The 11,329-nt window shown below is 52.0% G+C and overlaps 1 protein-coding gene across 1 annotated transcript in view; it reads right to left on the bottom strand.

The window, feature by feature from the left end:
* BIN3 (bridging integrator 3) overlaps positions 1-11,329 on the bottom strand; it is a 36,396-nt gene that overhangs the window by 4,573 nt on the left and 20,494 nt on the right. The window contains exons 7-8 of the mRNA XM_009999789.1: positions 3,856-3,997; positions 1,592-1,726 (exon numbers count right to left, since the gene is read on the bottom strand). Of these exons, the coding sequence (XP_009998091.1) occupies positions 1,592-1,726; positions 3,856-3,997 (277 nt within the window). The remainder of the gene's footprint in view (positions 1-1,591; positions 1,727-3,855; positions 3,998-11,329) is intronic.

The following is an 11,329-nucleotide window of genomic DNA, read 5'->3' as shown; positions in this document are numbered from 1 at the left end:
GGCGGCTCCAGGGAGTCTGGTTATTCCCTCAGCACTGGCTGGAACTGGGAGCCCTGCTCCCGATTGCTAAGGGAACAGCAAGAACAGCATCCCCAGCACCCCCCCGGTGGCGGCAGGGTGCATCGGCACCATCTGCTGGGTGAATCAGCCTTGCAGACAACTTGCTGGCAGCTCCCGGGAGGTTCTCCCGGCTGGGAGGTGAGATGGAACACGTGCTCCTTTTGCAAGCTCCTTGCAGCCACCACCCTGTGTCACCACAGCAGCTCCCCCCCCCAAAAAAAAAAACCCCATAACATACACCCGAGGAAAAACACCCACTCGTGGCACGTGGTTTTGCCCACCTCCTGGAGCTGGACCACCCCAGGATCCAGGGCACGGCGCTCGCCCGAGGTGCCAGAAGTTCAAAGCTATGTTAGATCCTGAGCATGTTCCTCTCCAGTCTTTAAAAAAAAAAGGGTGAGAGGAGAAGGAAGATGGAGGAGGAGTGGCAGAGAGGCACAGAAGGAAGCTGGAGGATGGGAATTCAAGCAGGCTGTGGTCTATCTAGGCCACCTCTTCCTGCAAATCCTTGGGTTGGAGATTGCACAGCGGCCCAACCTATCCCTGCCAGCTTGGTTACCAAGAGGCAGGAGAGAGCCTAAGGATGAGCCCTGAGCATCCCATCATAGGCTCATGGAACACTGTGGGTTGGAAGGGACCTTCAAGATCATCCAGATCCAACCCCCTGCATGGGCAGGGACACCTCCCACCAGCCCAGGCTGCTCCAAGCCCCATCCAACCTGCCCTTCAACACCCCCAGGGATGGGGCAGCCACAGCTTCCCTGGGCAACCTGGGCCAGGCTCTCACCACCCTCACACCAAAGAATTCCCTCCTCATCTCCAACCTCCAGCTCCCTCTCCCAGTTTCAATCCATTCCCCCTTGTCCTCTTCCTCCCTGCCCTTGTCCCAAGTCCCTCCCCAGCTTTCCTGGAGCCCCTTCAGGCACTGGAAGCTGCTCTAAGGTCTCCCTGGAGCCTTCTCTTCTCCAGGCTGAACACCCCAACTCTCCCAGCCTGGCTCCAGAGCAGAGCTGCTCCAGCCCTGGCATTATCATCATCTCATACAAGACCCAACCCTGAGCTCAGGGCTACAAACCCAAGGACAGGACAGACCCAGATGAATAAAGCCACCAAATGCCAGCAGGCAGTGTAGATCCAGGGCTGGAACTGCCCTGGGCAGGGAATCAAGAGTTTCCCTGACACCAGGCAGAACCACATCAACCAAAACTCACCTCTGCCTGTCCATTCTACCTGACAACCATCACTGCAGGCACCAGCAGATGCCAACCTGCTCTTCTGCCCAGTGGTGAGCAACCCAGTGTCCCACCACTGCTTCCCCATTCCCTCCCACTCCTCCATAATTAAATTCCTGGAGGTACCAGCACTTGGGGAGGTGTCACACGTGCTGGGTGTCACACGTGTTCACCAACACTCCACTTACCTTGCTCTAGGAGTGATTCACCCCCAGGTGGGACCCCAGAAGCTCTGCAGGGGGGGTGCCCACCAAAAGGGACACTTGGCAGGGCCTGGCAGACTGGGGACAGTGTCTCACCTGTGCCCGGACCAGGGACTCAAAGCTGGGTTTGAAGTAATCGATGCGGCTGCTGTAGAACTTGGGCATCTCCTCCAGGAGCTGCTTGTTTTTGGCTTCAAAGTCCTCCTTGACTGGCCTCAGCTCTTCACGGGCCTGGGAAAGGAGAAAGGATGGGGACTTAGATGTCCTTGCTTTGGGGAGACCTGGACAGAGGCCAGGAGGCTCTGCTTGGACCCAAACACAACCAGCAACCACCAGCTAAAGGAGCCTGGTGGAACCAAGTGACCAGATACAGGAGACTGGTGGCACCCAAGTGACCAGATACAGGAACCTGATGGGAACCAAGTGACCAGCTAAAGGAGACTGGTGGCACCCAAGTGACCAGATATAGGAGCCTGGTGGCACCCAAGTGACCAGCTAAAGGATCTGGGTGGGAACCAAGGTCTAAAAGCCATGGGACGCCTAGAGAAGCTGCTGCAGAGATCACAAACCAGCCGGTCTTCTCCCCTTCAGAAGAATGGGGACAAAAACCAGCCCCAAGGCTCAGCCAGGCTGGAGAACATCCCCATCCATGTCTGTGTCCCCTCACCCTACAATCCCCAAGAGCATCTCCAGAGGATCCTGTCCACACTGTCATTTTTGCCTGTGACCTTCAGCTCAGAGCATCCAACTGCCTTCTTTAAACAGAAGCGTGGGGAGAAAGGGAAATGTCTCTGAGATGGTGTGGAAAAGGGCAGGAGGGGGTGGGCTGTGAAACATTACACCAGTTCCAGTCTGCCACTTAATCCCAGTACCATTCCAACGGGAGGGGGATGTGGGAGAAAGGCAGGGAGCCCAGCCCAGCAGTGGCACCCTGGGAGGTGCATGGACAAAGCTCCAGGCTGGCAAAGCCTGAAATCACCACAGAATCACAGAGTGGTTGAGGCTGGAAGGGAGCTCTTGGAGATCATCCAGTCCAACCCCCCTGCTAGAGCAGGATCCCCTAGAGCAGATCCCACAGGAACACATCCAGGAGGGGCTGGAAGGTCTCCAGGGATGGAGACTCCACAGCCTCCCTGGGCAGCCTGGCCCAGGGCTCTGCCACCCTCAGACTCAAGATGGATTTTCTCCTCTTCAGGTCAAACCTCCTGTGCTCCAGTTTGCCCTCCAGTCTGCCCATTGCCCCTTGATCCAGGTGGATTATCCCAGGCTCCAGCAAGAGGCAAACGACCAAGTCCATCATCTGTCATGAAACAAGGAGCATTTAAACCCCCTGGGGTGGAGCTCAGGTGGGGCACCAAGCAGCAGAAGACTTGGAGCAAGGAGAAGACACACGTTTCCAGCTCAATAAAAACACCTGGATGAGATTCTATTCCCCATCAAATCCATGGATCACTCAGATATCCCAGGTTCAGGGTTGCTGAAGGCTCCCACAGGCATTGAAGCTCACACAGTGGTTAGTTAAGATGATTTTTTTGGGATGGGGGGAGAGGGAATTAGATCCCACAGAAGTTCATTAAGGGGGGGAAAAAAAATACATGAAATAACTAAAAGCTGCTTAATCACCAAGACAAAAGCATTCCCATTTTTCCAGGCACAGCTTTTGTCAGTGAGGCTAAGCAAAGTAAGCTGCTTACTATGAAATCAGAGGTCTCTTTTGTTGAGGCTGATAGGGCCCTTTTTTTTTTAACACAAAACTGAATTTCTTTTTTTTTCTTTTTGGTGGGGAAAAGTCCTCAGAAAATACGGGTTTGTTGGATGCCAAGAAAGTTCCATCCGGGATCAAGAAACATTCTGCTGGTGGAGGAGATCTGGGGAGAAATGCTGGGGTAGATTTCATGAAAATGATCATGATTTTGCTAAAACTGGAGAGAAAAGAAGCTGGCAGAGCTTCCTGTTAACCAATTACTGCAATTTTCCAAGACGAATTTTTGCAGCAGGTGGCAAATTTAAAGCCTCAAAACTCTCTGATCTTCCCCCCTTCTCCCATCCAGCTGCTTGCTTGGGATGTGGGGAAACCCCCTCCCCTGTGTGTTGGCTTCCTCCAAGTATCCCCAGCTCCCAAGGCTTTCATTTCACTTGCTTTTGGAAACCTGGCTCTCTTTCCCTTCTTGAAATGCCCTCATTCCTGTTACCAAACACCCCAACGTGACAATTGGACGTGGATAAAAGTCAACCTTCCAAAACGGGTGCTCGGCAGGGAGGTCAAACCAACACAAAAGCTCTTCCCAAGCCCTGGGGTACAACCCTGAGGTTTTCCCACTGATCCTGCTTGGAATTTGGGCTCGTCAGCAGTTGGGTACCTGGTGCAGCTTGGCGAGGACAGGGCCAGTTCTCTCCTTCTCCTCATATTTCTCCACCTTGGACTGAAGACGCTTGTAGTCCTGGAGAGTTTGTTCCCGTCTCTTCACTGCCATGTTCAGGCTGGGGAACACGCTGCTGGACCTACAAAAAAAGAGGAAAAGAGGTTTTGAGGAGGGTATTTTAGTGCCCAAATATCTTGGAAGGGGAGATATCTTGGCATTCAAGACAACCCCCCAGCCAAAAGTCCCTAAATAATCCAAAGATTCACACCCAAAAATACCCAGAGGTTTAACCGAAGCCCGTTCCAAACACAAACCCCGTTTTCCAGGGGGCTGGAAGAAAGGATGAAATGAGAGAAAAAGATTTGAAAGCCTTGCCAGGACCTCCTCAAATGGTGTTTGAGGGAAGAGCTAGAAGCACATGTTGCTTTTTTCCTGCAAAGGTCAATCCACGTGTCAAAGGGCTTGTTTTGAAATCAGAATAATAAAAATCGAGCCAGTTTTGCAAAACCTGGTAAAAGTACATGAAGGTCCCATCCTGCTTTTGACTCCTCCTGCCAGCCCTTATGGTTTTACCATTAATTCTTTAATTTTAACCTTTTGTCCACCTCTCTTCCACCTCCTGGCTTTGGGAACATGGAGAGCTGCTTTATCTGGGATGGGGGACGGAAGCTGCTGTGGAAAACAAAAGCTGTGAACTCCACTGAGCAAAGCAAAAAGGGAAAAAGAAACAACTTTCTCCCCCCATATCTAATGTGAATCTAAAGTAATGTGATATTTCCCCAATAATGTTGTTTGGAAAAGGCATGAGAAGGGAGAGGAGCAGAATCAAAAGCCCAGGGAGAAGAAATCTGAAGTGGAAAAAAGAAACACGAAGCGCAGAAATAAAGAGGAAGTGCAGGAAAAAAAATACAAAGTGCAAAATAAGTATGAACTGAAGGCATTTTGGGGGGGATTTCTGGGGTTGCAAAGCCCAGCCTGCCATCCAGGAAGGTTTGTCCAGCTGAGGAGAAGTTCCCTACCCCACACAGAAGGATTAACAGCAGCCAAAAATTAGCCAGGCTAAGGGAAGATTCATAGTATTAAAATGTGTTACAAATTGAGGAAACATGAACATCTGACAGCAAAGACAAGAGAGGATATTTTTGAATGTGACAGAAGAGGGGAAAGCCAGAAAAAACTGGAAGCATTGTTCCTGTTTCCTAAATTTCAGTAAATCAAATGATATCAGAGGGGACTGCTCTGGTGCTGGGCTCTGGGTTCATACAAAACAGGTCAGATATATGAATTGAATCCCCACAAACTACAGGATCATTTTGGGGGGGGGAGGGTCAAGGCCAGGAGCAGGTTGTGAAAAGCACATCTGAACAGCCTGGTGATGCTTTTCCCTTCTGAGAGGCAAGAAAACAAGTGTTCTGATCTTTTTAGATTGGAAGAAAAAGCTACACAACCAACTCTGTAACCCAAGCTGGGGGCCACATTAGCGACAAGAAAATAAAAAAAGCCAACAAAAACCACAAGACAAATCCCACTTCAGCACCATAATTTGCTTTAGATGGAATCAGCAAGGCTGAAACACTGAGCAGTTGGGTTTAAACAAAACCACGGGCACCAGGAGCCCTGCACAGCCACTCCAGCCCCTATTAAATCCCCATTTTCCAGCTCCCTGCTCACCCTGGAGGGTGTTAATGTGCCGGACTAGCGGGTACAGAGGGAAAGCTTTTGTCCTTGAGCTTTCCCAGTTCGCAAAGGGCAAGTGCCAGGAGACTGGGGGAAGGGAAAACATTTGTGTTCAAGCATTTGTGTTCAGGCATTTGTGTTCAAGCATTTTTTGTTCAAGCATTTAAATCCCAGCATTTACATTTCGAGCACTGAAATCCAAGCATCCCTGGTTGGAGACGGTGAAGCAGGGACATGTTCCTGCAATCCTGACAGCTTCAGGATCACCAGGCTTGGTCCCTGCCCCACCAGTAAAGCTCTCACGTGCTCAGCCCGTGCTCATTCTCCTTCTGACTGAGGGAATATTGCAGCTGGGGCCGTGGCATGAGGAGCAAACCTGGAAAAGTCATCAGGGAGCTGGCCCAGCGTCACCCCGCCGCCTGCGCGCGGATCAGATGCTGCTGCCCCTGGGATGGCTTTTTATGGTAACCTCCACACACTGCTCCCCATTATATTGAAATGCCACAGCAGCTTATGGGTCCTAGCTGTGCTGGGCTCCATGCATGGACTCAGCATCTCCTGGGCTATGGGCTGCTGCTAAAATATCTCCTCCTGACTGCAGAAGGTCCAAAAATACGCCGGGAGAGGGTTAGGGAACTCAGAGTCAGAGAATCCCAGACTTGTTTGGGTTAGAAGGGACTTTAAAGATCATCTGTCATCCAGATCCAACCCCCTGCATGGGCAGGGACACCTCCCACCAGCCCAGGCTGCTCCAAGCCCCATCCAACCTGCCCTTCAACACCCCTAGGGATGGGGCAGCCACAGCTTCCCTGGGCAACTTGTTCTCTCCACCCTGACATGAAAGAATCTCTTCCTAATACATCACCTACATCTCCCTTCTTCCATTTAAAACCATTAGAAATGGGCAGTAAAGATCACCCAGAGGGAGGGAAGGGGTCCCCAGGCTGGGAGGTCTCCTTGGTACAGAAGCACAGACATTCCCTGTCCATGGTACACATTCCATGCCAGCAGCTGGAGGCTGCAGCTCCTGCAGAATTTTCTCCCAATAGATCTGGGCTTTGTGTTCTGTCCCTGAGGTTGGTGACAAGACCACACAAACTCTCACCTCTCCAGAATCAATTCCAAAAGCAGGGCAGGAACAAGCTGCAGCTCACCAAGGACCACAGGGGTGAGCTGAGTTGCTCCTCTGACCCTGGGAAATGTCAGAGAATACAGCCTAGAGCTGGGAATTCCTCCTTTTCCTGGTTTGTGCACCAAACCCTGAGCCACAGTTGTCCCCTCCAGAGCTACCAAGCCACCAGCATGGCCTGGATGTGGCCACCACTGCCTGCACACCCATCACCTCCTGGAAAGCTCTTCTCAACACACCTCAAAAAACACTCAGCCCCGTTGTCAGTTCCCAACACCAGCTTTTCAACACCATTTCCCTGGTGGGCCAGCCTTGGAGGCCTTCTCCTCACCCACCCCTCCATGCTCAGCACTTCCAGGCTGCTTGTAACATTCAAGGAGCCACGAGACACCAGAAAATTAGCACGGAGCCATTTCCATCTCCCACTCTCCACGGCAGGGAAGAGCAAACCCTTCAGCTCCCAAAGGCAGCAGATGATTAGCAACACAGTTCCCATTCACTTTGAAGTTCAATCTGGTTTGACAAAGGAACAAAAAAAAAGCTGGATTTTTACTTTTCTCTCCCCCCTCCCCATCTTTTTTTGGTCCTAGTACCAACTCAGTGGAATTTTTTTTGTGGCCTGGAATGGCAGGACACTGTTCTCCAGCAGTGATTGAATAAAATAGCTCCAGAGCTGGATCTGAAGAGGCTGTTCCTGTGTAGGTACAACAACTAGTGTCTCACAAGGACTTCTCATGCACAGGTTATATGCTGAATTTCAGAGATGGGGGGAGCAGCTCAGATCCACAAGCTGCCATGAATCAAACACACCGTAGCTCTAACCCACCTTCCCGCAGCCCCCGGTACTCCAGGATCCCAACCTGGGCTCTGGGAACATCAGGATGAAGTGATGGGATGTGCACGAGGTGCTCAAATCACCCCCTGGAGAGGTTTGAAGGGTTTTAAGTTGTGAACAGCAGCATTGAAACCCACTTGAGACCCTTCTGAACAGCCCCAGCCCAGCAGCAAAGCAGCGCGGGGGTTTCTAAGTCACTTGCAAACCTCAGGTGGCAGCTGAGGGGGTCTTGGTGTGGTGGTCCTGGACCACCATCACTGGGGGGAAGGATCAGGCTCCTCCAGACACCACCAGCATGCCAACCAAGCTCTCTCTATGCCAACCAAGCTCTTCCCAAGCTCTCCCTGTGAGTCACCTGCTTAAATTTCCACGCAGGATTAGCTCAGCTCTAGCAGGGAAGGATGCTCCTTCCTCGGGCTGACCTGGATTGAGGCAAAGCTGCCTCCAGCTCCTGAAGGAATTACTCCCTCTGAACTCCCCTATTAACCCAGCAGCTCTGACATTCACCTGCAGCTCAGGAGTTTCTTGCCTACGTTGAAGTCCTGCCTGGGTTTTTGCTCCCAGAAATATGATCCCAAGCCAAGTGCCAGGGGTGACAAACACCCGTGCAGGCTGAGAGGGAGATCCAGGCTCCCACCACTGCCAAGTTATTCTGATGACTTAATAAATTGCTGCACTTCACACGTCACCCCCAGTGTCTTCACAAATATCTCATGCATGTTATTTACAAATGCTCCTCATGGAAAGCCTGGCAGAAAGGCCATCTGCAAACCTTCCCAAAGCTCTTGCCATCCACAAACATGTCCCTCAGTCTCCCAAGCCTGGCAAGAACAACCCCGTGAGGATCTCAAATCCTTCCCAAAACCTCTGGCTAAGCATTCCAAACACTCTGGCAGCAGTGGGGCCAGCAGACGAGGGGTGGTGAGCAACACCCAAACAGCATCAACCACTCTAGAAATGACATCTGAACAATCAAACCCAGTATTATAGCATTTAAGCAGGACCAGGGAAGTAAATCCTGCTCGTTTCACCCCTCCCTGCACATGGAGCAAGGGTGATGATTCAGTTGGGGTGTTCAGCCTGGAGAAGAGAAAGCTCCAGGGAGACCTTAGAGCAGCTTCCAGTGCCTGAAGGGGCTCCAGGAAAGCTGGGGAGGGACTTGGGACAAGGGCAGGGAGGGATGGGAGGAGGGGGACGGATGAAAACTGGGAGATGGAGGTGGGAGCTGAGGAGGGAATTCTTTGGTGTGAAGGTGGGGAGAGCCTGGCCCAGGTTGCCCAGGGAAGCGGTGGCTGCCCCATCCCTGGGGGGGTTGAAGGGCAGGGTGGATGGGGCTTGGAGCAGCCTGGGCTGGTGGGAGGGGGCCCTGCCCATGCAGGGGGTTAGATCTGGATGAGGTTTCAGGTCCCTTCCCAACTCCAACCATTCTACAATTCCTCCTGCTGCAAAGTGCTCCCAGAAGCACAGATGCAAATCCCTCCAGATATTTCCTGATAAGCCCAGCACCCTCCTCCTCCTCCATCCACTTCACCCAGACCCTGTTTTTGCAGGGGATGAGAGGCTCTGACATCCATCACCACTCACAAATCCCCAGCACCACCCTCTCTTACTTGAGCCTGTTTTGGCTTTGTGGGTTGTTTTTTTTTTAACAGAAAGCAAACAAAATTGAAGGCGACTTGGAAGAAAAATGTGGTGGGCAGGGTGGTAAAAGCCCTGAGAAGGTAAAACAGCAGAGCAGGGCATTAAAGCCCCTGCCACCAAAGCAGCTTGTGGAATAAGCTGCTGTTGTTCCCTGTCACTTTTTAGGGAAGGCTGCTGAGAGGGGATTACAGCACAGGCAGCTTAAGAGGAGCAGGTGAGGGGAGATATGCAGGGATAACTACAAGAAAACACCAACTCCTGGTGTGGGGGAAGAGGGGGGACCTGACCATGAACTCCTGTTAGGATGACATGTTTAGCCTTGGGGAAAAAAAAAACCCAAACCACCTGGTTTTCTGAATGGTAAATCATGTTGCTGCTTCGTCTGCGTGTCAGCTTCCTGTAATTAAGGGATGGGGCTGGAGAGACACTGCCAGGGAAGATAAAAGTGCCACCAGGATTGCTGTGGCTGCTGGATTTGTTCAACAGTCAGCCCAGCTGACAAGTGGTGCCTGGAAACTGGCAACTTCTCTGAACCCTCTCTAGTGGGGAAGCTTTTTGTTGGGGGGGGTGGGATCATCCTGTCATCTCCCTGCTTGCAGTGAGGTCCCCCAGCCACCCTTCTCCTCCTCTCCCTCTCCATTCTGTGCCTTTTGGCAAGTGGCTTCCTGCAGCCCAGAGTGCCAAGAATTCCCAAGAGGTGCTAGAGCTTTGGCACAGGGTAAAATACTGGTGAAACCTCAATTTCTTCCTGTTGGGTAGTGTCTCAAGCCCTCCTGTTGGCAGTCCCGTGAGCTGGACTGGGCTGGCATGGATTTGTGCTCCATCCTATGGCATTTCTTAGGGATAACAGGTTGGAAAGTGAAAGCAAAAGGAAAAGCAGGGTCTATGGGAGAGGGTAAAAAAGGAATGAAGAGAGCTGGGGAGAAGGAGATGTAAAGGAAAGGAAGTTTGGAGAGGAACAAGGATGGCTCGGCCTTGTGAGCTGAACTAGGATTTCATGGATGTGTACTCCATCCCATGGCATATTTTAGGGATAACAGGTTGGAAAATGAAAGCAAAAGGAAGTGGGCAGGGTCTATGGGATGGGGGAAAAAGGAATAAGAGCTGGGGAGAATGAGATGTGAAATAAAGGAGGTTTGGAGAGGCACAAGAATGGCTCAGCCTCGTGAGCTGGACTGGGCTGGCATGGATTTGTGCTCCATCCTATGGCATTTCTTAGGGATAACAGGTTGGAAAATGAAAGCAAAAGGAAAAGCAGGGTCTATGGGATGGGGGAAAAAGGCATAAGAGAGCTGGGGAGTGTGAGATGTGAAAGAAAGGAAGTTTGGAGAGGCACAAGGATGGCTCAGAGGCCGGAGCAGCCGGGCCCTGCTGGGGGATTCCTGCCATTCCTCAGCCCCTGCCCACGCGTCCGTCCCGGCCCGTCCACCCACCAGGAAGAGAGAATGAAAACCAGCCCTTCTGAGGAGAGCAACGAGGAAGAAGAGCTGGGGATTAGGCAGGAGGGGGGCCAGCAGCCATGTGGCTTTGTGCACCAAATCCTCATTAGAGGCTCGTTAAGGACATGAAAGCTGCTTTTCCTGCTTCCGGTTCCTGGCACCCCTGGGGAGGAGGAAAAGCAGCTCCAGGATGCTGGTCATGGGGAGAAGAAGGAGCCCCCTCCCTGCTCCCTGGATAACAGGAGGTGGTATCACCTTCAGGTATTTGCTGGCACCCAGCTCTAATAGAATTTATGTATCCTGGGAATGGCTCCTGGATCCACCTCTGGGATCTCCTGCTGTGGGGATACAAGTCCCAGGTGGTGGCACCTGCTGTGACACCCCTGCCAAAGCCTCTCCCTGTCCCCCACCAGCCCCTTGGCTTTGGTGGCAGCAGCAGGACACACTCCAAGGCAAGGGGACAGAAATCCACAATCATGGAATCATTTGGGTTGGAAAAAACCTTTCAAATCATCCAGTCCAACCATTACTCCAGCACCGTCCAGTCCCTACTAACCCATGTCCCTCAGCACCACATCTACATGGCTTTGAAATCCTGCCAGGGATGGGGACTCCTCCTCTGCCCTGGGCAGCCTGTGCCAGGGCCTTTTGGGAAGAAATTATTCCCAAGATCCAATCTAAACCTCCCCTGGACAACTTGAGGCCATTTCCTCTTGTTCTGGAGACGGGTGGTACCACAGCAGGGTGACC

Source organism: Chaetura pelagica, unplaced genomic scaffold (genome assembly GCF_000747805.2).
Source record: "Chaetura pelagica isolate M959 unplaced genomic scaffold, ChaPel_1.0 scaffold1126, whole genome shotgun sequence".
NCBI classification, from domain to species: domain Eukaryota; kingdom Metazoa; phylum Chordata; class Aves; order Apodiformes; family Apodidae; genus Chaetura; species Chaetura pelagica.
The sequence above is the reverse complement of the archived record's forward strand: the minus strand, read 5'-3'. Positions and strand labels throughout refer to the sequence as shown.